The sequence below is a fragment of the Onychostruthus taczanowskii genome, unplaced genomic scaffold (assembly GCF_017590055.1).
Source record: "Onychostruthus taczanowskii isolate IOZ18803 unplaced genomic scaffold, ASM1759005v1 scaffold6, whole genome shotgun sequence".
NCBI classification, from domain to species: domain Eukaryota; kingdom Metazoa; phylum Chordata; class Aves; order Passeriformes; family Passeridae; genus Onychostruthus; species Onychostruthus taczanowskii.
The window spans coordinates 5,786,481-5,812,131 of NW_024503679.1; the positions used below are offsets into that span (position 1 = coordinate 5,786,481).

Below are 25,651 nucleotides of genomic sequence, written 5' to 3' on the forward strand. Positions count from 1 at the left end.
TAACCAAGGAGTATTTTTTTTTTTCATGTTTGTTACAGAAAAGCCCCAGAAGTCATAGAAAGTGTCATTTTGACCAAAGCTAAAGCAAGCCAGGTGATACATTTTCCTAAGAAAAAACAATAGTGCAGCTCAGAACATTTTGGTGAAGTGCATATTCATCAGTTCTCTTCCCCCAGCACAGCAGGTACTTGAGTTTATGAACAATTGTTGTCATGATGTGCTACATTACATTTGTACAGATCTGGCAGGTTTTAACAAAGCACGTCTAACAAAGTGCTGACTAAGCAGGAGCATTATCTAAGTCTCTGTCCCTTGTTTGGACAGAGCTGGCTGGTGATTGACCAGTTCTTCAAGCTCTCAGGTGCTGCTGGAGCCTTAGAGCAGGGTGAGGCCGTGCAGTGTGCTTGCCCACGCAAACAGGAATGTGAGTATTGCCTCGCTGCAGTGTGGTGGCAGTGCTGCTGTGACAGGATTACTGAATGTACTCCTCCGCACTCTGCATCACTTCTCAGTTTTTCTGTTGGAACAGATGGAGTGACACATAAAACACTCTCAAAGTTTAATTTTGTGTAGTGCCTTGGTGAAAAATTTTTTTGTATGAATTGATGTGCACTTGCAGAATAAGCAAATCTGTACAAATGCATTACTGCCCACTGAGAGACCTGTAGTGTCTTCTTTTTCTGTCTGGGGTGGATTTTGGTTTAATTTTTCCCCAATGTCCATGTCAACTCTAATCACAAGCATGGAGCCTCAACAGAAAGGAAGCAGTTTACATTAAAGACTGCTCTATTCTCAAACCAGAGGTAAAGAATGTAAAGCTATAACTGAACAGGTGTGATCCATATACTCCATCATTAATGCATTTTTGAATGAAAACCCCTGCTGGGAACAATGTAATTGTTTAAAGGTGTGTGGGTGATTTTGCAGCAACTTTAGATCTGTTCCAAGGTAGGTCTTGCACAAATCTCTTTTGAAATGCTGTTTGCCTCTAGGAATAAAAGGGACATGTGAGCTGTGTAATTGCTTGCCAGCCATGCAGTGAGGCAGCACCCTCCTAGACACAGACATGGGCACACCTCTTTATCTCTGAGCACGCATCAACGTGGATGCAAACAGCTGACACGTAAGCCTCTTGGCTGTGTGCTGAAGAGGTGGTGCTGGCAAAGTACTCCTACTGGAAGTTCTATCTCCAGTGTGCCCTAACTATTCCTTTTGCAGAGTTTGGGGTAAGTGGTATGCCTTACTTTAAACTGATGTGCTTCAGGATTGTCTGATTAGGGGCATGTTCAGATTTCCTGAATTTTACTGTGTGTATGTGTACATGTTTTTATTTGCAGATCAATGCTTTTGTTTTTGTTGTTTGTTTTTGGTGGTTTTTTTTGGTTTTTTTTTTTTTTTTTTTTGGCTTAACCAAGGAGTTCTTCATCTCTTTTGCATTCTTCCTTTTTCCTTCTTTCCATCAGCTCAGAAGCAGCACAAGAGTTGCATGTTTTGTGTAAGGCCAGTTCAGGAAGCATATCCCCTATTCCCATACTGCACGCCAAAAATGCAGGGGAAATCCTGCATGCCATGCCAATTTCCTTAATTTATACAGGAGCAAATCTGCCATAGTCTGGAATGTTTTATCACACAATAATGCTGTGATATCTGTGTCCCAGAGGCAAAAAGATGAACCCATTAACACTGATGTCTAATGTGAAAGTACCTCAGACTAGGAAATGCAGGGAACAAGAGGAGCACTTGATTTGGAGAGAATCCCTTCTTGATAAGGCCTGATGTGTGTGTGTGTGTGGAGGCTGCAGAGCAGCAGCTGTACAGGCACAGCGCAAATGCTGGCTGTGGGGGTCCTGTCAGCCACGAAAAAGGCCAGTGGAGCCTTTCCAGCACTTGTTCATAGCTCTTATCCCTCTGCATACCAGGCAAAGTGCAAAGCCAGAGCTGAATGGGATTTCAGGAGGGATTTACAACAGGCAAAACTGTGGAGGGCTTGATGTGGAGCTTAAAACTGTGTCCATTTGTGATTTTTTTTTTTTAACCAAGGAGTTCTTACTCTTAGAAGCAAGATTTGGGAATGATTTTGTTTTGGTGACCTGGTGAATTCTAATTGTATCATTAGTGTTTTCAGAATCTTCCTTTTCTACCTCCTACTCTCCTGATATATGAAGTATGGAAAAGTGGAAGGAAAGACTGGAAAGTGTGAAGCCATAAAGCCTAATTTAAAAAAAAAAAAAGCAAAATTGGAAGGAAAAAATGGGATGGGTTTTAGTAACAGGGCCATGATTTTTAAAAGTTTCACAGCAGTTTTTGCTGTGAATATACTTTACAGTGAATATATTCTTATTTCTGTTATGTGAAACTGAATGTGTCTGGACACTAGGACTGCAGGTCTCGGAAGTGGAGGGTGGAGATCACTTTTTAAATATTTGTACAGGGAGGAGGACAAGGCTTGAAACTACTATGAAAATAGCTCTTTACATGTCTCCGAGGATAGGTTAACTGTGCAGGGTTTCACAAGAACCACTCCCTGGAGATATTTGAATAATAGATTGACATTATGGGGTGCAGTGAGAGGTGTGTGCATTTCAAAACCAGAGGAGAAAATTTCCTTCTCAAGCAAAGCTTTTAGAAGGCATTTTTAGAACCCTTCCTGTGAAGGGTTCCTCACCCTCTGTTAGTCCTTTGGAAATTGTATTTTGCACTGACCACAGGGAGAACTGAGTGGGCCAAATGATGAGGCATGTGTGTCCTGACAGACACTTTACAAATCAGGTATGATACTAGGAATACCTTTTTGGGGGTATTTACTTCACCAAAGCCTAATCTTGACCTTTCTGTTTTGGCCAGAGCTTTCACACAGCCCTGTCCAGTGGAAGGTGCAGCTGAACTGTAACAATTCCCTACAGCTCTGTGACACAGCTGCAGTGCCCTTTCTTCCTCTGTGTGGTATTGCACAGGGTGCATGGTAAATCAGCAGTTATCAGCTGCACTGTCATTGGTACTTGTTATTAAAAGCATATTCTGTACACCTATAGCCACCCAACAGAAAACCAACAGGACAAGGCAAATACCTCTGTGCAGGTGGCACAGCACAGTAAAAAGCACGAAGCAAGCTTGTCTTTGTGTAATATACTGGCCCTAAGATTTGCATCTAGGTTTTTTAAAGCAACAATTAATTTAGGGACCTTGTGACTGAAAGAACATGTGCTTGAGTAGAGGATGAGCAGCTCGTAGCCCTTTGAGAACGTGAGGGCAAAGGAAATGTGTGAGGTGGAAGTCTAAATCAAATGCAGTCTTTAGAAAAATCCATCTTTGTTTTTTGAAATCCTTTTCCTTTTCTTCTGGTACATTTCAATGAAAAGACTTTGATAGACCTACCTAGGGTAGGTGATCTGGTTTTACTTTTTTTTCTTCACCAACAGGGGAGAGGACTTAATAAATTAAACAAACCCCCCCAAATTATTTTTGCTGATACATGTGAGTGTGTCTAATGGATCAGGGTTCTTAATTTCTTCTGAAAATGTTCTCGTGTCAGTATTTGGGCTACCTGGTCAACTTGCTTACTTGAATATGCTGCTCCTTCAGATGCAGTCCTGCAGTTGTGGTGCATTTATGTAAAAAGCTCACTTTTGCTGCAGGGCTCTCCCTTTCAGCCTTCTGTTCTATTGCAAAACTTTGCTTAAAACACAAAGGTAGGATATGAATTAGCTGGCTATGGCGTAGTAGTGAGTGTGAACTCTGTCACCTAAACCCCCTTCCTGCAAGCTGTTACTGGCATTGATAGCATAATGTGAAACATACATTGGCTGGGAAAGGGAGACTTTAGTGCTTCCCAAAAAGGGAAAAAAAGTGTCAGCTGCTTTCCACTAACTCTTCAGGTGGAGAATATCTGAGGTAAATCTGACCACTGTCTGCTTTTTAGTAAGCTGCTTATGGCCACATCAACCAGACACAGTTCTGACTTGCAACCAAGAAAGGGACAATTATAAAGGTGTGAAGCTTTTAAGATGGTTACGGTTTTAGCTGAATGGTGGTGATTGACGCCCACATGCTGGAGACACAGTTTGTCCCAGACGTCAAGCTGTGAGTTGATATTCAAGAAATTAATTGGTGTTTTTCCATTGATGCAAACTACTGCAGTGTTTGACTTGAAATTAATATCTTTATCTAGTTCAAGCTACAAGTATCTCCAAAAATACGTACAGTTAAAACAGCAGATATTACTCTTTCAAAATTTTGTTTCATAATCTTCTATTTTTTTTGGTATTTTTGGAATTTTTTCTGTCCTTCATAAAAGGCAATTTTACGCCAGGCTTCTGTTGCTTTTAAAGTGGTTATTTTAGGCTTATCTTTTCATGTTCATGTCTTTGAACACAGCACAAGGCAGCTCTCTACTGTTTGTTTTGGGGGAGGGAGGCTCAGTAGCTACTCAACAGGAAAGTGCCAGTGTACTTACATCAGCTTTTCTAGTACACATGGAATTTGCCAGTGATTTTTGTTACACATTTTAGTTGTTCCTGCACTTAGATTAGACTATAGAGAATATGGTTATTTTTAAAAAGGCAGAAAAAAAAAGAGAGAAATTTCTTAAATGTGTAATGAGCCATGGACAAAATGTGTGTGTTTGTTTAATGTCGATTCAAGATCAAGATTTTGTTTGAATGGCTAGCTAGCTTCACAACACAAACTCTAAAAACTGAAGATTCTTCCTCAAAACAAAAACCTCAACAAAAAGAAAGTCTTATTCAAGATTAAGAAATAGCTATTAATAGAAAATTACTTTAAATTTTGTTTATATATAGTTGGACAGTCCAGTAATTTTTTTTTTTCATATATTACTAATGCCATAGTGAGGATGAGACCAGAATTGCATTGCTAGTACAATTAAGTAGCTTTTGCCACCTTCCAGGAGGATTAAAAACAGTTCTGAAGTTTCTGTTCCAGATACCTTGAATAGTTTGACCTTGATTTTCAGCCTTGCCTGAAGAAGTTAGAATTGTGTTGTCTTCCCTTTCCAATAAAAGGAATGTAATAAAACTAAAGATGTGCTTTTTCAGTCACAGCTGCATTTGATATTGGTAATTTGTGTAACTGAGAGTTTAAAGTGAAGTCAGTGTAAAGGAGCACAGAACTGGCCCCACCACTTGCTCTTTTGTAGTTCAGGGAGTGATTTGTATTTTAAACATTTGTCAGAAGTCCTGGCAGAGCTCTGGACTAACTGTTCCTTTTTGCTTTGCTTTTTAAGGTGCCGCCTGAATTCTCACTATGTCTGATGGGGACTATGATTACCTCATAAAATTCCTTGCGCTCGGTGATTCTGGAGTAGGAAAGACCAGCCTTCTTTATCAATACACAGATGGCAAATTTAATTCCAAATTCATCACAACGGTGGGCATTGACTTTCGGGAAAAGCGAGTGGTGAGTTTGTAACGTGCTACTTGAAAATGGTGTCTGTCTGCGTGTAGGCCTGCAATCAGTGTTATTGTGTGCTTCATTTTGTGACAGGAAAGGCCTCATCTGACCTGGTTTGTCATTGCTGTGTACGGACTCATTTCCCCAGAAGTTAAAGAGCTGATTCTAAGAAACCACTCCTTTCTGCTCAGCAGATGTTGATGAGTGTGTCTACCCTGTGACTTGTGCACACAGTACCTGAAATAGCACTTTTACTGTTGAACTCTTTTCACAAGGAAGGACTGAACTGTAGTTAAAATGTTATTGCTGGGTATGAACTGAAATGGCTGCTGAACAAAGGTGCAGTTTTTAAACATGTGCATGAAATGGTACATGCAACTGATCTGGCTTCCTAAGCAGTCATTAGCAGAGACGAAATATGAAATATAAGGTTGCTTTTTTCAACCCCTGAATTGTTATTAAACCAAGCAAATGTACTTCTGATATGAAGCTGAGCACTAGAATACCACAACCAATTGGATGCTGCTCCTTACTGCTCTGAGAAATGGAGTTGGCACAAGTTTTTGTTGTTACATACAGGTATTAAATGTCTTTCATTGTAGCCTGGTGACTTCCTGTGTCCAGAAATCTGGATAGTGTAATGGGCATTGTGCAGACTGGCTTTTGGTGCACACCATGCACCACGGTAGTTCAAGGACTAGATATCTTAGTTAAATGCCAAACTGGTCTCTTGAATAAGTCATTGTCCCCTTTGTGGGATTGTAAACATGGTGGTTTACTTGATCAGCATATTTGATAACTCAGGATAAGGTTTAGGCTTCAGAGCCTGAATCTTATAATACATGAACTTGCTGAATTTGTGGAATTCTAAAGATCTGCTTGTAGCTCTTGTAAGCTTAGATACAATGACATTTGAAGGTAATGAAGATGACTTAACTCAAAGCATTCTAAAGAAGAAATTGATCTATTTTTATCTGATCCTTCCAAGACTAATAGATGCCCTTATTTTTTTCATGCTGAGAAAATGCTTCAGCTTTTATTTTTATCATCCAATTTCTGCTTTATAAGCTGTGATCTGATAAGATCTACCCTCAGCAATTTTTCAGCAGCATTTTGGCAGCTAAGTACAGATGTCATTATCTCTTGTGTATATCCTGTTTGCTAATGAGGTTCTGCTATTGCTACAAATACATTGCCAGATTGCACTGTTGCTTTCTTATGTTTTATTTTGAACATGATGTAAGGTAGTAAAAAACCCAGAAAATCAAAATACAAAAATTAATCTTGTCTCATGGCTCTAAATATCTGTCTGGAGTCCCTAGTCTATTGGGCCCTGGTTTTGCAGTTTCCCTTTTACCCTTATTTTAAAATATTTAATTGGATGCAATATTAAAAGGCATCTCATACTACTTTTGCCTTACAAAGCAGAGGATTGAGTTGTAGTTGGGATCTGTGCATCAGCTGTGCTAATTTTGCTGCATTTGATGACTTTAAATGTCAGTTCTTTTGTGTTCTGTAGCAGCTGGACTGGTAACAGTCTTGCAAATTTACCTTTTCCAGGTGTATAGACCCAATGGGCCAGATGGTGTTGGTGGCAGAGGACAGAGGATCCATCTTCAGCTCTGGGACACTGCAGGGCAGGAAAGGTATGGCCCAAGATTGCAACGGGAACTTACTGTAAAGGCAATGGAAAGCTTCCTATGAGTACCCATGAAATTCTAACTGTAATTTACAACTGTAGAACACAAAACTGTAATTCTTGTTTTTTAGTCTTTGTTTTCATAGCCAGCATATATAGACACTTTTAAAGTTTTAAGTTCTTTTAAGTTTCTGTAAATATGTTGATGTCTTGGGAAAGTCGGGCAAAAGCATCTCAAAGGATTCTTTTCCATTGGCCTATCAAAAGACTAGCATTCTTGTGGTTGTTAATCTTAAATTCAAGGACTGATGTGTATAGGGGATAAATTTTTGTTCAAAGTTAGAATTTCATTATTGTTTTAATTTTTGAATCTTGATCAAGGCATGCTTTATAGTAGAAGACTGTTTAAAGCTCTCACACTCAAGTCTCCTTGATGCCTTAGGCCTTGATTAGGCCACAGTAATGTTAGCAATTTTTCTTACACAGTCCCTGCCTCAGCAAAACAATTATGAATATTTCCTTCTGGTTCATTCAGTCTTAAGTTACCTCAGTTCTTCTATGATTGTAAGCAATTGTGTTTTCAAAGTAACTTTCAGATGAGCAAATTAATTTTGCTTTGCTGGTCTAGGTTTCGTAGCTTGACTACTGCTTTCTTCAGAGATGCCATGGGATTTCTTCTGCTCTTTGATCTGACAAATGAGCAAAGCTTTCTGAATGTCAGGAACTGGATAAGTATGGCTTTTTTTTTTTTAAATTTCTTTCTTTGCATGGGTGGAATGGGGTGTGGGGGTTATGTTTGTAAATATGAAGTCTTACTGAGAATTAGAACTTAAAATACTAGTTTTTATGGCTTTCTCAGTAAAATAATGTGTTTTATTATAATTGTAATAGCTGCTAGTGATGGCTTCTAGAGTTCACCTGAAATTCAGCTTTGCCTACTGAACTTGGATTTTAGCCTATATAAAAGAAAGCTGAGACAATATCCTATCCCTGGCTCTGGTGCTGTTCAGTAATTTAAGTGTGTGGGAAGCCTGTGCAAAAGTATTTTGGCTCACCTGAAGCTTTGTCAGCAAAACAAATGGAAGGCAAATGTTACTTGGCCGGTATATCCAGGCAAAGGAGTTCCCAAACTGCATCATCCATCTGGAGAGGGAAGCAGATCCTTTCTTGGCTCATGATAGATGCTTAGTGAGTGTAACTCCTTCAGCTGCAAATGCACAAGTTTCTGTGCTAACTCTGCCAGGCTTCTGTTTCCCTGGGTTTTTCACTGGGTATGTGACAGTGGAAGTCCACATGTCCTCTGGCTCCTCAGTGCCAGTGGAGAAGTGCTGCGAGCCAGCCTGGTGTGTGGCAGTGTTCCTAGGGAGTGTGTGTGACAGTGACTCTTCATGTTGGTGCTGCCAGGTCAGCTACAAATGCACGCGTATTGTGAAAACCCAGACATTGTGTTATGTGGAAACAAGAGTGACCTGGAGGACCAAAGGATGGTGAAGGAAGAAGATGCTAAGGAACTTGCAGAAAAATATGGGTAAGTAACTGTCTTCCAATTATTGCTGTGATTAGAGCAGAATGAGATTTTCTGTAATGCTTTTTTCTGTATACTGAAAGGGTATTGTGCGAATAAGCATTTTGGAATGCTTAACTGCCTGGTATGATATCTTTTTTTCTGTCTGAGATTAATATTTTCTTCATTGCTTAAAAATAAGTACTTAGTATTGCAGTAATTTTACACTGGATATAATCTTCTTTGCTTGGCAGTAAACAGTGTAAATTTTCACGAACATTCTGGAAAAGAGAGAATTTAGAGAGGCAGGTGAATAATGGGGTCCCTTCTTTGCTCTTACCTATGTTGAGGTATCTGCACTCTCACAGGCTCCCAGAGAGTCTGAAAACTGAGTCAGACCAGTAGGAAGACAGGGTAGCCTTGCCCTTCCTCTGCCTGCCAGGCACGGGTCATGTGGCTCTGAAGGAAGTATGTGAAATCTTTGTTCCTATCAGATATTAATTTCTACTTTTATACTGCCTTAACTCTTTCATGGGGCTTATCTTTGGATTACCTTTGCATTGCACTGAGAATCAGAAACACATTTCTGAAAGAAATAGTCTGATGCCTTTGTTGTGTTTTAATTCATATAGTGGAGCAATTTTCTAGCACATGAACTGGACTTCTTCTCAAATGAAAGCTAAGTTAAATGATGTGCTCCAACCACTAATCCACCTTTGTCTGGAGGGATAGAGTAGAACTGCTCCAAAGTAAAGCCCACAGGACAGGCAATAGTGGGAACACTGGCTCCTCAGTGCAAGCTGCCTTGTTCTGCAGGTCTTCTGCTGTGTCCTACCTTCAGTAAGCCATTTCATTAATTTCTTTTGCATTTCATACCACTGAGCACTTGGTGTGTCTCTGCTATGGAGTAGCAGTGACAGTCTTAGTGTGAGTTCTAAGTACGTGGCAGTAATACTGTATTTTTTTTTTTGTTCTGTGAATGACAACTGTATGATGTAAGGTTTTATTTTTTGTCTCCTGCAGAATCCCATATTTTGAAACCAGTGCAGCAAATGGGAATAATGTAAGCAAAGCCATTGAAACTCTGCTTGACCTCATTATGAAGCGCATGGAACGATGTGTGGATAAATCCTGGATCCCTGAAGGGGTGGTGCGCTCCAATGGGCACAGCTCTACAGAACAACTGAATGAGGAGCAAGAAAAAGGCAGATGTGGCTGTTAGCCCAGTTACAAATAACTTTAATGTGTATGATACAGTACAGTTGCAGCTTACCTGTTTAACTTTGGGACAAATCGCTTTGTGTAGTTATTTAATGAGCTATATTAATTATCGATACGAATTTTTATTTGCTTTCTCTCAAACAACCTTGATCTCCACTTGTTTATATGCAGTTTATTAGTTGTGGCACAGAGGTTTAATTTGGTTCAGCACTGGATGTTCCTCTAATTCTCTGCTTGGGAGGAAAGGGGAAGAAAGGAATTTTCATTACCAAATTCAGAAACATGTCTCTCTGGGCAGCCAGAAAGGGTAGACTTCTGAGTTGAAGGGTTTGCAAGTTGCCCTTGGCAGTCTCCACTAACTACACAGAGTAGGCATTAAGATTAGATATTGTGACAGCTCTTGGTGTCTCCTAACAGCAAGATAACCAACTTGCTTCTTGGTTTTAAACAGAAACATTTAATCATTTCACCAATTAATAACAATCGTAAAGAGCACATCCTGTGTTTTCCACAGAAGCCTGAGAGTAGTTTTTCCTTGCTCTCCTAATCCATCAGTTTTCAGTGATGAAAACCAAAGGGAAGCACTTCAGTACAGAATAAAAAGCTCCAGAGAAGCACAGGGGTGTGCACACAGAGCACTTGGGGCATGTCATGTAATTGAACATGTAAACTACAACTATACTATAAGAAATACATCCAATGCAGCCTATGAGACCTCCTGACATCATTTGAATTTCTAGAACATGCATGTATGTAAATTTATAAGTAAATGGCATAACTGTGCATCTGTTATGTTTCTTTCATATTGCTACTCTTGTTTTAACAGGAATGTAGGGCAACCTAGATGTCAGGAAAATTTCACCAGAGTTGGTGCTTTGCACTGAATCTGTTTTACCAAACACTGACTGAGAATGTTTCTTCAAATTTGGAATTGAGAAATGAATGATTATTGTCTTCTGGAGAGATGCAGCTAAGATACTAGTCCTGTAGATCAGTATTTCTGAATTTATAATGCTCATTTTATCCTGCCAACCTTTGTGTCCTGAACATCTTGGTTATCATATAGAAATTATGGTTTGTTAATTTCCTTTAGATTGTATTTTAAAAAAGAATATAGTTACTTTTCTCTCCCCCCAACTATGGATGACATAAATGTAATTTTTGGTTTCAGTGGATCATGTTACTCTAACCATTTTTATTTATTCATATGACCTAGGAAACAATCAGTATTTTTTGGGCTTTTGCCCAGATTGATTTATAAGATGTGCCTACCAAACTGTTTTCTACCCTGGCAGAGGTTGTATAATTGTAAGGTATTGCCAATTAAAATCATAACATGCCAAATTGAGTCTTGTTACAGACCTTCCAGAGCAGCTTGTTTACAGCACTCCAAAGCTATTGCTTCTTTAAAAATTATGTATTTATTTATTTAAATATTCTAGCTACTCTAATTTCAGGCAAGTATTGATACCAGTTATGAACATGAGTTGCAGCATAACAAAATTTTTGAAGGAAGGACCAAAAATGTTTCTAGAGTAGGATCTAAGGAAAAAAAATATTTGATGTAGCTTCTGGTCATACTAATTAATACAAGAATAAGTGTTTAAACTTGGTTCTTAAAATATTTTACACAGTAATGCATTGTTCTTTAACAAACACAATGTGTAAATATTAGATTTTTACCACAGCCTACACAGAATATTTTAAAAGTGCAATATAATTTGACTGCTCTGGGGCTAGGACAGAGGTAAAAGAAATTTATATGAGTATAGGGTTTTGGTTTTTTCTACTCCACTTCTAAAATGCTTGTAGACCGGAATTACTGTAGTTTAATTCAGAGTGCCTTTTGAAGTTACCATCATGTTTCTGACCAGTAGAGTAAGAAACTCTAGTGTAAGACACAATACATTTCAATGTACTTCAGTGTCTGAATTTCTTTTAATGTAACTCTTTGGTTTTCAGAGGGTTGCAGTGGAACTTTGTCATGCATTAACTTAAAATGGGAGTTTTTGTGCTTATAGCTCCATCCAGTTCCTGAAAACTTTAAGGATTACTGCAACCAGCTATTGAGCTAAGTGACTACTGAAATAGTGTAAAAATATTTCCTTTTGAATACTTATGTTTAAATTGGATATTAAATATTAAATACTGAAACTGTCATATTTGTGTCATGCCTATTATTTGTAACTATTTACAAAGAGGATCTTCATAAAACTGCCTTGATGTCAGCCTTTGAAATGTGCCATAAGATTTATCTGTTTGAATTATTGTGTGACAAAACTTTTGTTCCCTTTTAAACTCTCATGAGAAATCACGGTAAATGTTTCTTGACAGTAAATTACACTGCTCTTACTAGATTAGTACTGGCTTTAAGAAACAATAATTCTTAGGTGATGTGAAACTGCTATTTCAAGAAAAGTTGTTTCCTTTCAGTGTCAGATGGAGACATTGATCTGTAATTGAACCAAGTTTGGAAAGTGTTTCCATTAAGGTGGATTGTCCCAGAATTTCTTATAATAATATAAAATAGTTAAACATTCCTGATATGAACTTTGCCAGCACTGTTGAACTGAATTGTAACGTTTCCTGTTGTCTTAGTTCAATGTCAGCCTGTGTCCTGCACTGTCCCTGTGTGTTGTGAGGACTCTGTTCAGATGTGTCCAAGGTCTGTGCTGTGGTTGAGGTGCTTGGTGACCCTCTCTTGCACTGACCAAACCAGTCAGACAGGAGCCTGGTGAATGCTGGGTGATACCAGGAGGAGCCTAAACCCAGAGGGACAATGGAGACATCAGTTCTGTGTTCATAAGACATTCAGAATGCCGCTCATCTGAGCGTGTCGCGTGTTCAGAGCAAAGGGAACCAAGCAATACATTTTGTCAACTTTATTGCTTCTGCAAAGGTAAGGAGCCTGATTTTTTAGAGTAACTGCTTCCATCAAGAGCAGTCTCTATTACCAGGTAGGTTATAATGTGCTGGAGGACTTTGCTGCCATTTAGAGGTTCCTTGAGAGGCAAGAGAATGAGCTGAACTAAACCTCATTCATTTTAAAAAGGGGAAATGTCAAGTGTCACTGGGTATTCCCCCTGGGCTGCAATAACCCTATGCAGTAGTGCCAGCTGAAAAAACATTTTTCAGACAAGGAGATGAGCATCCTTTTCCAGGCTGACCAAAACACAAAAGTGTGCTGCTGTGGCAGAGAAGGCCAGCTGTACCCACGGCTGCACTGGTAAAATGAAGGTGGCAGGTTGGGAAAGTCAGTCCTTCCTTATCTTCAGTAATTGTAAGATCGACTGGAGTTCTGTGCCCTGTTTTGGACACCTCAGAAAGACATTGACACATTGGAGTGAGTCCAGCAGATGCCACTAAGATCAGAGGGCTGGAGCACAAGGGGTAGGAAGAGACAGAACAGAGTTTGCTTAGATTTAAGCTAAGGGAGGCTTTTCTGATGTCTTGAACTCTAATGGGTGGAGCCAGACCCATCTCAGAGGGCACAGGGGTAGGAAAGAGGCAAGAGAGAAATGTTTTCTAGAAAATTAAGATTAAATAGTAGGAAAAGATTGCCACCACAAAAGTGGTCAGAAATTGGAACAGGCGCTCAGGACGGTTATGGAGTCTTTGTCCTTGAAGACACTAAAAACTAAACTGGATGTGGCCTTGAGCCTGGTATTAATTTGTTCTGCTTTGAGCTGGGCTTTGCTGAAGATGAGCCCTAGAAGTCTTCTACCCAACATGATCATATGTCTCTGAACCTGATCCTATAAGTGCATTTGCCTGACAGTTGTTTATTCTTTCGCATGACGGTATGACGGTTCTTTTACTTCTGTTAGGAAACTTGTGCGAGTATGTAAATATTTGCAGATCAGAGCTTTGCTAGGAGTTTAAGATAGTGAGTTGAGATGTTTGGTGAAACAGTTCTTGCTGTAGAAATCTTGTCAAAAACAAATGAGCCACTTGGTTTGCTGCAAAATCACTTCTTCCAGTGAGACTGTTTTTCACCTGGATACCTAATTCTGTCTGTGAATAACTATTAATAGAGTAGAAGTACATATTGGTTTTCTATAATTAATCTGGATTCTGTCACCAGCAACCTTCAACCTATATTGCATTTTAGTCAAGAAGAAGCACTTCAAATCTACAGCATAATGGCTTGTATAGGAGATTAGTGCTTTGATGTGAAAAAAAGAGCTGGGAGTGATAATTTAATGGTAAATGCTTATACTATCACTGTGCACTCACATCCTGTCTGCTGGATGTATTGGTGACAGTCTGTAATTCAAAGTGTTTAAACTGTAGAAGCCACCAAATGCTTCACAACACAGTGCTCTGCCAGGAAAATAAATACAGCCCATGGGGAAAAGAATGGCACAAGGCAGGAAACTCGAAGTAATCAAACTGAAAAAGGAGAACAGCCAGGACCTAAGCAAACTTGTTTACTATTTGTTTTTCCTGCAGCTGTAAAATAGCTTCCCTGATAAAACTGGACTGTGTGTGTGTCTTCACACAGAGAAGTTTCCTCTCCTTGCCCAGCTTGCCATCCTCTGTCCCAGCCCTCGCTCGCTGCGGTGTGAGAGCAGCAGCCGGGCCACTCCTGTGCTGCGGCCCCGCTGCCCTGCAGCAGCCGGGCTCAGGGCTGCTCTCGTCCAGGGCAGGGCTGGAGACAGCCTCCGTGCTGAAAACGCCACTCCCCTGCCAGAAAGCGCGTTTTCGTTATTCCTCTGGTATTTCTTAATACAGCGCCAAGCTGAATGCCTTTCTTTTGTTGTTCTAGAAACCAGAAAGCAAAAACTGCTTTAGAAGCACATGCAATTCAACACGTTTCTTAATACAGCGCCAAGCTGCCTTTCTTTTGTTCTAGAAACCAGAAAGCAAAAACTGCTTTAGAAGCACATGCAATTCAACACATGGATTTTTCACCAGATAAGCAGGGTGTCAGTTTCTTTTAAATGGAGAGGCAGGAATTGTGGTGGTAAAGGCTTTTGTGGCAAGGAGTATTTCAGTCTCAGAGCTGGGACAGCATCCTACAATTGAAGAATAAAGAGAAGACTTCCAATTCCAAACAATTTGGATGGTACAGGGCCTAGTATTTAGGTTCTTTCACAATAAACAGGAAACTCTAGGAGAGGGAACAGAAGGAGTAACAGGTGCCTGAATTTTACAGTAAATCAACTGTAGACTTAAAAATCTATGTCTAACTGCCTTTCTTTCCCTTGGGTTACTCTGTCTATCCTTGTGTCCGTATCGATTCGTTAATCTCTCGCCCTTGGAACACAATTTTCCCTTTGTAAACAGGAGCCAGGGCCTCGTGCCCGTGTGGCCGGCGGCGGGGCCGGCAGGGTGCGCTGCGGCAGCGCAGCGGGAGCCGCCGGAGCCCCTGTGCCGGGCCGGGGCCGCTGCTGGCGGTCGGCACCGCGCCCTGCCCGGGTACGCACGCACCGCCCGCGCGTGTGGGCGGGCGGGAGCCCGAGATGAGCGCAGCTGGTCCGAGCACGGTGCTGAGAACGCTGAGCTTGTGGGTTCGGTCCCTGTACGGGCCATTTGCTTAAGAGCTGGGGTCAGAAATCCTCGTTGTCTGTGGGTCCGTTCCAACTCTGACTGTTCTGTGAATCTGCGAAATTCATGTCTTACTGATATTTAAATATTAGCATCTGGAGCGATGCCGTAATTTGGCAGGTGCTGTGGCCGTCGGCAAGAGTGGTGAATTATTTCAGTTTTTAGTAAGAAATCATACACTTCGCAGAGCTCCACAGAATGCTCCCCCTTTAATTTTCAGACTTTGGCTCCAGGTGGCAGCAGGTTCGGCTCCGGGCAGTGCGGGAGGAGCCGTGGCCGCGGGATCCGGTGTGTCCCCCCGGCCGCGGCACTCCGGGCTCTGCACCGGCCTGACAGCTCTGTACACACCACGCTGTGTATCGCTCACAGCCTCTGCCGCGCTCCCTGTGTTGCTGCGGGGCGTCGGAGCCCCCAGCGGGCGGCGAAGCAGTGATGCCGGGCCCGGGCATCAGAACGGATCGCGGGCGGGCTGGGCCGCTAGCGTCAGTCACAGCGCCGGGGGCCGCGGTGGAGCGCCCTGACACGGGCTGGGAGCGCCTTGACCCGGGCTGGGAGCGCCTTGACACGGGCTGGGTGTGCCCTGACACGGGCTGTGTGCGCCGTGACACGGGCTGTGTGTGCCCTGACACGGCTGTGTGCGCCTTGACACGGCTGTGTGCGCCTTGACACGGCTGTGTGCGCCTTGACACGGCTGTGTGCGCCTTGACACGGCTGTGTGCGCCTTGACACGGCTGTGTGCGCCTTGACACGGCTGTGTGCGCCTTGACACGGCTGTGTGCGCCTTGACACGGCTGTGTGCGCCTTGACACGGCTGTGTGCGCCTTGACACGGCTGTGTGCGCCTTGACACGGCTGTGTGCGCCTTGACACGGCTGTGTGCGCCTTGACACGGCTGTGTGCGCCTTGACACGGCTGTGTGCGCCTTGACACGGCTGTGTGCGCCTTGACACGGCTGTGTGCGCCTTGACACGGCTGTGTGCGCCTTGACACGGCTGTGTGCGCCTTGACACGGGCTGGGAGCGCCTTGACACGGGCTGTGTGTGCCCTGACACGGGCTGTGTGCGCCGTGACACGGGCTGTGTGTGCCCTGACACGGCTGTGTGCGCCCTGGCACGGGCTGTGTGCGCCCTGACACGGCTGTGTGCGCCCTGGCTCGGGCTGTGTGCGCCCTGACAGGGCTGTGTGCGCCCTGGCACGGGCTGTGTGTGCCCTGGCACGGGCCGGGAGTGCCCTGACACGGGCCGGGAGTGCCCTGACACGGCTGTGTGCGCCCTGACATGGGCTGTTTATGCCCTGACACGGCTGTGTGTGCCCTGGCTCGGGCTGGGAGCGCACCAACAAGGCCGTGTGCGCACCGCGGCCACCAGGGGTGTTCTTAAAAGCATCACTTGTGAACAGATGATCTGTGAAAAGGCAAAACACCACGGCAGGTGTGCCTGAGTTGAGGTGAAAAAATGTGGTAGAAGAGTTAAAAAAAAAAAAAAGAGGATTTGAAATGATTGCCGTAATTAAAAGTTTCATATTTTCTATTAATTCTTTTTAGAATTGACTATTAGATAGGAAGGAGGATATGGCTGTGAAAAATAGAGTTTTCAAAACCTCATGAATGGCATATAATTCTGGCCGTTTTTAAGTGAAGAGTCTAGTATTCCATAGAATATGTAGAAAAATAAGGAAAAAAGAAAAAGGCCAATTAAATTGTTTTGTGATATGCTTTAACAGCTTTCAGTAATTTCAGTCCAGGACTTAACTGATGTGCTTAGGACTCCTGCAGGGTAATCCTTGGGGCTTAAGGCTGCATCCCAGAAATAGATGTTTTTGTGTGTGTTGCATTCAGTATGAGAGGTGTGAGGATTTTTTGTTGTTCTCAGGGTGGTACTGTGTCTAAGAAGTGCTGGCAGCTGTAGAAAATTGTTTATTCATACTACAGGTTTGGTTTTATGGTTATTTTTGCAGATGATAATTCTCAAAACTCAGGTGTATTTTATGTATAATCAGCTTAATTTTAAGTACTTGTGCTTAACCCTGGCAGCTGTGAAAATGACATTATAATGAAAAAAAAAATTAGTCCTGGAAATTATTTTTGTTAATAGCTGTATTTTCTGTAAAAATACTGGCACTTGGAAGCTGAATGTAATTTCTCATTAGCAATATTGTTAGAGTAACCTCAGTGTTTGATATCACACTTGCAGTGGGGCCTGAATAACATGATTTGACTAAGATTTTTCTTCTTTATCATCCCCTTCTTTAAGATATTTCGATTCTGCAAATCAAAATGCCACAGAAACTTCAAAAAGAAGCGAAATCCCAGAAAGATGAGATGGACTAAAGCATTCCGTAAAGCAGCTGGCAAAGAACTGACAGTGGTAAGAAGCTGAACTGGTTCCCACTTCACATTAGCACACTAAAATGGCTCTTGCTGTGGCACACAGGCTGGGCTGGGTGCCTTAAAGCATTGTCATTTAATGAAATGAGCTGGGGAGAAGAGGGGTTCTGGAAGAGACTGTGAGAGTTTCTTGAGAGTGAGCTGTTCATTCAGCTTGATTAAAACCTGGATCTTCCAGCTTTGGGATGGAAGCCAGTGTGTCAGGTGTCTGCTCTGGGAACACGTGGTGGCTCCCAAGTCCAAGGCATTTTTTCCCACTGATAAATCCTCTACACTCTGTATCTATACAATTGGTAGTTGTGTTTCTGCACAAATAATCTGAGTGACCAGGTACCTGAGGAAGTCTCTCTATGTAGACCCTTAAAATATTTACCTGTAAAGTCTCTCTAAAGCTTACAGTGTGTAGGAAAAGTCTTTGCATAGATAGGAATGTTTGAAAAACAACATGAGACCTCAAATGCAATTTCAAAACAAAGTTGCTTCAGTGGTAAAAGTATGAAACATTCATATTTGGTGGGACAGTCCTTAAATAATTCAAGAATTATTGTGACTTAATTGCCTATTTGTTTACAGAATATTAAAAATTTAGTAAGCATTTTGATACAGTGATTTCCTGCCTTTTGTGGATCTTTCAAGGGAAGGAATGTGGTTTTGTTTTTTAATGTGGCTCTGAAAAGCCATGGTTAATTAGCATATTCAGTAATTTTGTTTCTTGCTTTTTAGTTGTTTCTGGCTATGTTGAATTACCTTTTTGAAAATAACTGAATTTAAAATTACTTTATACATGTCCAAATAGATGACAATATGTTCCAATTCTGAGATAATGTATTTTAAGAATCAAGCCAATATATGAACTTAGTGCTGTGTAACTCAGCTTTACCACAACAAAAAACAACCTTTGGGCAGGGAGAAGTCCTCAGATAAAACTGATATAGCTAAGTGTGCCTGGCAAAAAAAAAAATCAGGAAAGTGTTTTTTTCCTCTTCAGCTCAGGGGAACGAAGGGACATGGTTAGGGGGATGGCAACTGTCCCAAGTGCCAGAGGTATCGACTGAAATATTTCACAATTTCAAATTAGACTGTTTCAGTATTCTTAAAATGAAATTGTGGTTGGGGTATTTTTTTTAAACCACTTCAAAATTACAAGCTGTTGAGTAAAGCTTATTTCTCCTGCAATAAATACTTTCAAATCTATAGGTTTTCAATTTTGCCTTCCACCTGTCTAATCTGCTCAGTACTTCCTATTCCACGTGGGTTTTCTGTGTTCCCTTTGTCTTGCTAAATAGAAAATAGCTGAGGGTGATGTTGTGGTAAATAGTTCTCTTCATACAAATCACCGTGGCTCCTGACACTTTGAGGTCAGACACTCGACTCAATTTCCTTCTCATATTTCTCTCTAATGATTGTTCAAGTCTAGGAACTTCTGAGCTTCTGAAAGCGGGGGAAAAGAATCCCATAAAATATTCAGTTATGTGAGTGACTGCTACAGTAAGAATGTATTGATCTAAAAAAGGTTCTGCAAAAATCTGTATTTACTTTTTCTTGATACAGGATAATTCATTTGAATTTGAAAAACGTAGGAACGAACCAGTGAAATACCAGAGAGAGTTGTGGAACAAGACTGGTGAGTCATTATAGGAAAAACCAAAAAAATTAATTCTTTACTTATCATGAATGTGTTTTCAAAAGAATTTTTAGAGTATTGACAGCTTGTAGTGATTGTGTTTGAAATTACTGAAATCATGACCAAACCTGTAGAGGAGGTTTGAGTTGTAAGCAGGTGTGGAGTTTCACTTGATGTTTTTTTTTGCCAGAAATTTTTTTGCCAGAAGTCCTTTATTTTGAATTATTGTCTTCAAAACCTCTTAGTAGTTTTCCAGCTTTTTAAGAGGCTCCCAATGGCCAGAAGTTGGTTTGAAAATGAGGACCAGAAGTCCTTTATTTTGAATTATTGTCTTCAAAACCCCTTAGTGGTTTTCCAGCTTTTTAAGAGGCTCCCAATGTAAGCCTTTTACATGGTGCAGTTGTTTTTGTGTTTGTGCTCGTGCCACTTCAGTTTGCTTCATAGGAACAATTGCCATAAAATAGGAGAACTGCTTATATTCATATGAATGAATGCCACAAAGGAGAAGGTGGTAACTTGCATCTTTTTTCAAGTACAATCTTTTGCAGTGATGGATAACTATAGAAATTATGTGTAGGCACAAAAGTGGAAGCATAAATAAGTTTTAAAATCAGAGTTGCTACACAGAACATTCCTTTATCCTGCTCTTTGGAGAAGGAATACATAGTGCAAGAGTTGCCTCTGATACTTAGGTTATGGAAGTACTGGTAAGAGCTGCTTTACCAAATAGCATGGATTTTCTGCTGCAGGGATTTAAGCACGTTTAAAACAACTTCTGCTTTATTTCAGTGGATGCAATGAAGAGAGTGGAGGAAATAAAGCAAAAACGCCAAGCCAGATTTATTATGAACAGGTGAGAATTATCTGTGTAATGGGAACCCTTGCATGTGTGTGTTAGACAACCTTTCCAGAAATGGGATGATCCAGTTTTAAAGAGTTACTTGCTTTGTATATAAACAGTCATCCAAGTGATGGGGTAAAATACACTGGGTGGGCTCTACCCTGTGTTATTGGCTGTCCAAGGAAATGTAGCTTTTGGACACTCCAGGATAATAGCTGTAATGTACTTGTTTGTATCCAGAGTCTGAAATTTAAACAAAATTCTGATAGGAGTTGGTACAGCGCTGCATTTTTGTGGCTTTGTATCCAGTGTTGAATTGAGTATCTTGAATTGGTTTTCAAATACTTTTTACCTTTATTTCCTCATAATCATAGTTATCTACAGCCTGTACATACCTTTAGCAAGAGATACTATGCATTAAAATGAAAGCCTGTATCTCCTCTTTGAAGGAAATTAAATCTAATTTTCCCCTTTCCCAGATTAAAGAAGAGCAAAGAGTTGCAGGAGGCAGAAGACATCAAAGAAGTCAAACAGAATATCCACCTTCTTCGTGCTCCCCATGCAGGTAAGAACTTGATTTACTGGTTTGTCTACACAGTTTTAGGATGAGTGACTCATTTTACAGATCAGTAATCTTGTACATTTGTCTTACAATTAATTGGTCTGTTGAATATGGAGAATAGTTCTTGCCAGTAAATGTAAGTAGTGTCTTAGTTCTGAATCAAATATACCTTTTTATTTATCTAGTCCTGCATTCATCCTTTCTCTTCCTTATCTTGAGTGTTTTAAATTGCACTCAATACCTGGTGCTGCATGAACTGCATGTTTGTTATCTGATGCATTTATCTTAAGTCTTCCCTTTGAACTGGTTAGTTGAACTCAACAGACTCTACCACTGAATGATATAAAATACTGTAGTTCAACTTTGCTGCTTGAATTTGTCAGTCAGTTGTATAGAACTTACATGAAAATACTGATCCTTCAGTGAAGTCACATTTTAAATACATTATTTACTTTGAAAAATACACTTAATGAAGTAGACTAATGAAGACAAGTTAAAAACATTTCCGTTACCTCCTGTTTCATAAAAAACAACAGTGACTTTGTTTCTTCATTATGAGATATTAATTAGAAGTCTGTTCTATAGTTTAGAACTTTGGATTTATGTCAGGGTATGTTTACACTTTGGTTTAATCTGTCATGTCCCCCTGCCCCCCTCTTTTTTTTTTTTTTGAGGAAAGGAAAAAGATCTGGATTCACAATTATAAATTAAAGTGATTATTTCTGTGTTTGTCTTTGCTTTTATTAAATAAATAATGCACAGCACTGTGTGGTCCACCAGCTGCCTTCTTGGTATTCTGCAATTCTGACTAGGCAGAGAGCAGAATAAAATTTAAGTCTTGGATTTTCCTTTTTCCTTGTTTTTCTTTTTTGGTCATCTTATTGAGAGTTAGCATTCTTGCTGTCCAACACAGTACTCAGGAGGGCTTTAAATGTTCATTTGAAAACTAGTGGGAGAAGGCCATTGATCTGTAGTAAGTAATGAATTTTTGTAGTCCTTTACAAGCAGGTATTGGCAGCTGTATCAGTTTGTCATAGCAGATGAAAACACAGGTTTGACTGCATTTTAGATTTTGCATAAAAACAGCATCAGCTTTTCTGCTAAAACAAGTTTAAGAGGTGGTGGAGGTTAGCAGTAAATATCTTTGAGCTTGATAGATTTGCTCATAAACAACTCTACAAGCAATATATTTAGGCTGTTTCACCTGGACTAGACATATATAGTGTTCAAAGAAAAACAGTTATTTGGGTTTAGAGAAACATGTTGAATTTGATTTGTTCTTTTTGAAGGTACACCAAAACAGCTGGAGGACAAAATGGTGCAGAAACTACAAGAGGATGTGCCTATGGAAGAAGACTCTTAAAGTGCTTTTATTTGCTTTTTACGTCTCTTCAGCAGTTAACAATTCCTTACTGCCTCACCTGACATCATTTAGAATTGTGCTTGCAGTTGAAGAAAAGTACATTTTAATGAATAGACCATTTACAATTTGAATTTTTTTTAATGTAAAATAACAGGATGGATGCTAGTTTGGGCAGTACTTAAAATTGTGCAATTTGAGAAGACCTTGTCAGCAAAGATGGAGAATGAGGCTTTATTGTTTGAGATACCATGTGCTCCTCGGAAAGTTAGACTTTTCCTGGGTAACTTTTCCACGTTCATGCAAATAATTAAATAATAAAAGATGCTGGCCCTGAGCTTTTTTTACTTTGTCTGTTGTTTTTCCGTAGTGGTAAAAGCAGATAAAAATCTATTTTAATGATTACAGTGTGGGGGAGGATGTATTAATTTTCATCAGTCCATTGTGGTCCAGACTTATTTTCATTCTTGTCCTGGGGAAAATGTTTCAATTTGAAGAATATAGTGTTTGTTTTATCTCCTTTTTACGTCAGCCAGCCAGGATTCCATTGCAGTTGACACCTGGCAAAGCTAACGCTGATGCAGGACTTAGGTTTGGAAAATAGTATTGGTGATATCACCTAGCCTGGAGTTGGCCCTGCTGTCATCCTCACCCACCAAAATTCAAATCTAATGTCTAATCAGGCAGATGGAAATGCTCAATAAATCACACTTGAGATTGTTTTTACCTGACTCCCAGGATTATTTTGATGGAAAAGATGCTGCTAAATCACAAGTATATTGTGGTGGTACTTACTAAGTGTCAGCACTGAGATAAATAGTTTTAAACAGCCAGCAGTTTATCTGAAACAGTGTGATCAAAGAAAGCTTTCAAAGGCATTTTTAGTATTTGCTGTCATGTTATGCTAGTTATCCTCACAAATAATAATTTGTAGTTCTGTTCCAAACTTGGATATGTACTACAGCAATCACTGGAAAACCTCACACCTACCACCCACATATGTGTTGTGTAGTTCAGAGAAGAATAATATTTAAACTTATGTAGGGGTCTTGGGGAGTGTGTGACATGGACTGGCATTGTACTCAGTTTATCATCTGTTGATTTATGAGTTCAGATATTTAGAAAATGACATTTTAGTGAGAATTCTAGTAACAAAAATAGAATTCCTTATTTTGATGAAATTAAAATTTTGCCATAATTTAAAATTTGCCGTATTTCCTCTGCAAACTGTAATATAAATACCATCTGAAAAGCATATGGTAAGTTGGCCAGAAAATGTGTCACTGGGGTGAAATCCCTAAGATGGTACAGTATAAATGCAGTGTATACGTGCTATGTGTACACCAAGATGCTTGGGCTTGTGCAGGGAGATACAGCATGTTAGTTTATAGCCTCACATGTATGTACTAATTAACAGCTCAAGAAATGTGATGTTTTTTGAATGACCTTTTCTACTGTTGTATTTGATGTCCTTAATCCTTGAAGTGGGATACTTCATCTAAAAATTATATTACATACAACTTTTTTATTTACTAAATTTTAAAGATAGGATGTTCAGCAAGTACCGAGTTTTAATTTTCTCCAAAAATAGGGAAGTAAAAATCTGTACAAAGCAGACAAAGGTGATGAATCTCATTGGATGTTAGTTAATATTTACATAAAGTATTTTACTTCATATGAGTTTAACATTAAATAATTTATATTGCATAATATCTGTAGTTGTTCTGTTCACTTATCTTTAAATTAATTGCAAGAATTAACTGGTTTGTGTGCTCTATAGAAGTGTGTCTGTAGGATTATTAACCCTTTCCTATGAATGTTTGTAAGTGAATAGTCATTGTGCAGCAGCTAAAGCCATTTGAGGAGTATACTACAACCACAAATCCTGAACACTTCCAGCTGTATGAGTTGCTCAGCCTGTGTGCCTCACTACTGGTACAACTGCAAGCAAGGGCTGTGGAAGCTAATGCTGAGTTATCCCTCTGCCAAAGTGCCATTTCTCTGGGAAGCAGACTTGTGTACCTTGTAGTATGTAGGAGGTAGTTGAGCTTAAAAAATTTGTCATGAGTAACATGCTTGCAGCACCTGGTCAGAAGGTGCCCTTGTGATTTTTTTTTTTTTTAATTGCTGTGGTCTCTTGTCTGTCAACTGGAGCACAAGGTGAGGGGGGAAGAGCTGCAGCTGAACACCACAGGGCTGGTGATCATTCTGCATCTCTGCACAGCCCACTGCATGCAGGGACCTTCATGGGGAGCTGCTGAGCTGCAGAGGAGTGGCTTTCTTTTAGGAGGCTCGCTGTCCAACCACATTTCTAATAGAAATTATTATTATTCAAGACATTTTCTTGATGAAGAAAGAAGATTTATTTTCTTTGCTTGCTTAAGATAAAAGTTTTTTTAGATTCTGCATTTTTGTTTACAAGACTTACAGAGAAAATGTCTAACTGAGCAGTATCCTGGTGGTCATGGATAAATACTGCCAAACAGGAGGAAGGAAATGCATTCCTCTTCTCACTTGAATGGCTCTAGATCAGACAGTGGCTTGCCAGAGGAGTTGGGATGGGGAAATGGGAAACCCTCATCTGCCCTCTGTGGGGCTGAGCTGTGCCCAGTCCCTGGGGAGGCAGGAGCTGCCACAGAGCAAGCTGGAGAGAGCATTTTATGAGCAGCACGTTGTTATTCAGAAGAGATCCTGGTTTAGTGTCACACATCCAAAGCACCGGTCCTGTCTGTGCCAAGATCCAGTAGGAGCAGAGCACAAGGCGCCTATGACAACAGACTTACAAGACAAATGATGATGAAGGTGTGTGAATAATTAATCAGAAGAATTATTTATGAATAACTGGTAGTGCTAAATTCCATTATACTGTCTGTCTTCTTGGCATTTACCAGGTCTAACAAACGATTGCTGTTTTGTGTTTGTACCTTATGCAGTCAGGAGCCTTTCTTCAAAACAAGCTGATAGGCTCGATCAGAACAAATGTGATAGTCAAAACCAATTTTTAACAAATGCTTTTTCGTTTCAGTTGCTGTCATCTTTTCTTACAAAACAAAACCAGATGTATAGTTGTTTTCTTTCTTTTTTCAGACTACGAAAGTTGGAAGTGTGTATTTTAATAGTGATTTAGTAAGTGTCTTTTCATCGTATTTCCTCTTCCATTTTTAATCCATCTCTTAGTGATTTTGAGTTAAATGCTGTTTTTTCCCTGAGGGGCAGGTCAGCCTCATGCTAACCCCTGGCTGCCCCCTCACTTCCAGCCTCAGTTCCTTGTGCCCAGGGCCCTGAGCAGGGGTTCCAGCCCTGCCCTGAGTCCCCAGAGTGCCCTTTATGTCCGTCACCAAGTCCCCCTGTGGTTTCGGTGTGTGACTGTCCCTGTCCATGTCCCTGTCCCTGTCGCAGCCCGGCTGCTCGGGCAGGTGTGTGGGGAGCCCCACTGCTGCGGAGCCGCGGCCCGCTCCGAGTGCCGCATCCAGAAACAGCGTTCGCGTGGGGTCCGGGGGGTGCCCGGCTCCTGAGGGAGGAGCGCGGTGCCAGTTCCTGCCCTTTGAGCCGTGCG

General features: G+C 40.7%; 2 protein-coding genes across 4 annotated transcripts in view; both read left to right on the forward strand.

Annotated features, from left to right (window-relative positions):
• Positions 1-11,930, forward strand: part of RAB27A (RAB27A, member RAS oncogene family) — a 28,753-nt gene extending 16,823 nt beyond the window's left edge. For all 3 annotated transcript variants that reach the window (XM_041418918.1, XM_041418916.1, XM_041418917.1), the window contains 5 exons: positions 5,243-5,415; positions 6,970-7,055; positions 7,677-7,780; positions 8,453-8,576; positions 9,576-11,930. In XM_041418918.1, the coding sequence (XP_041274852.1) occupies positions 5,263-5,415; positions 6,970-7,055; positions 7,677-7,780; positions 8,453-8,576; positions 9,576-9,774 (666 nt within the window). In that variant the 5' untranslated portion in view covers positions 5,243-5,262 and the 3' untranslated portion in view covers positions 9,775-11,930. The remainder of the gene's footprint in view (positions 1-5,242; positions 5,416-6,969; positions 7,056-7,676; positions 7,781-8,452; positions 8,577-9,575) is intronic.
• A 5,608-nt stretch (positions 11,931-17,538) lies between these two features.
• Positions 17,539-22,432, forward strand: RSL24D1 (ribosomal L24 domain containing 1; the record flags this gene model as incomplete). The annotated part of the gene is made up of 5 exons (XM_041418946.1): positions 17,539-17,688; positions 19,260-19,332; positions 20,122-20,185; positions 20,653-20,738; positions 22,025-22,432. Coding segments are annotated over 5 exons (447 nt in total), but the record flags the coding sequence as incomplete, so codon positions are not given.
• Between the last annotated feature and the right edge of the window lie 3,219 nt (positions 22,433-25,651).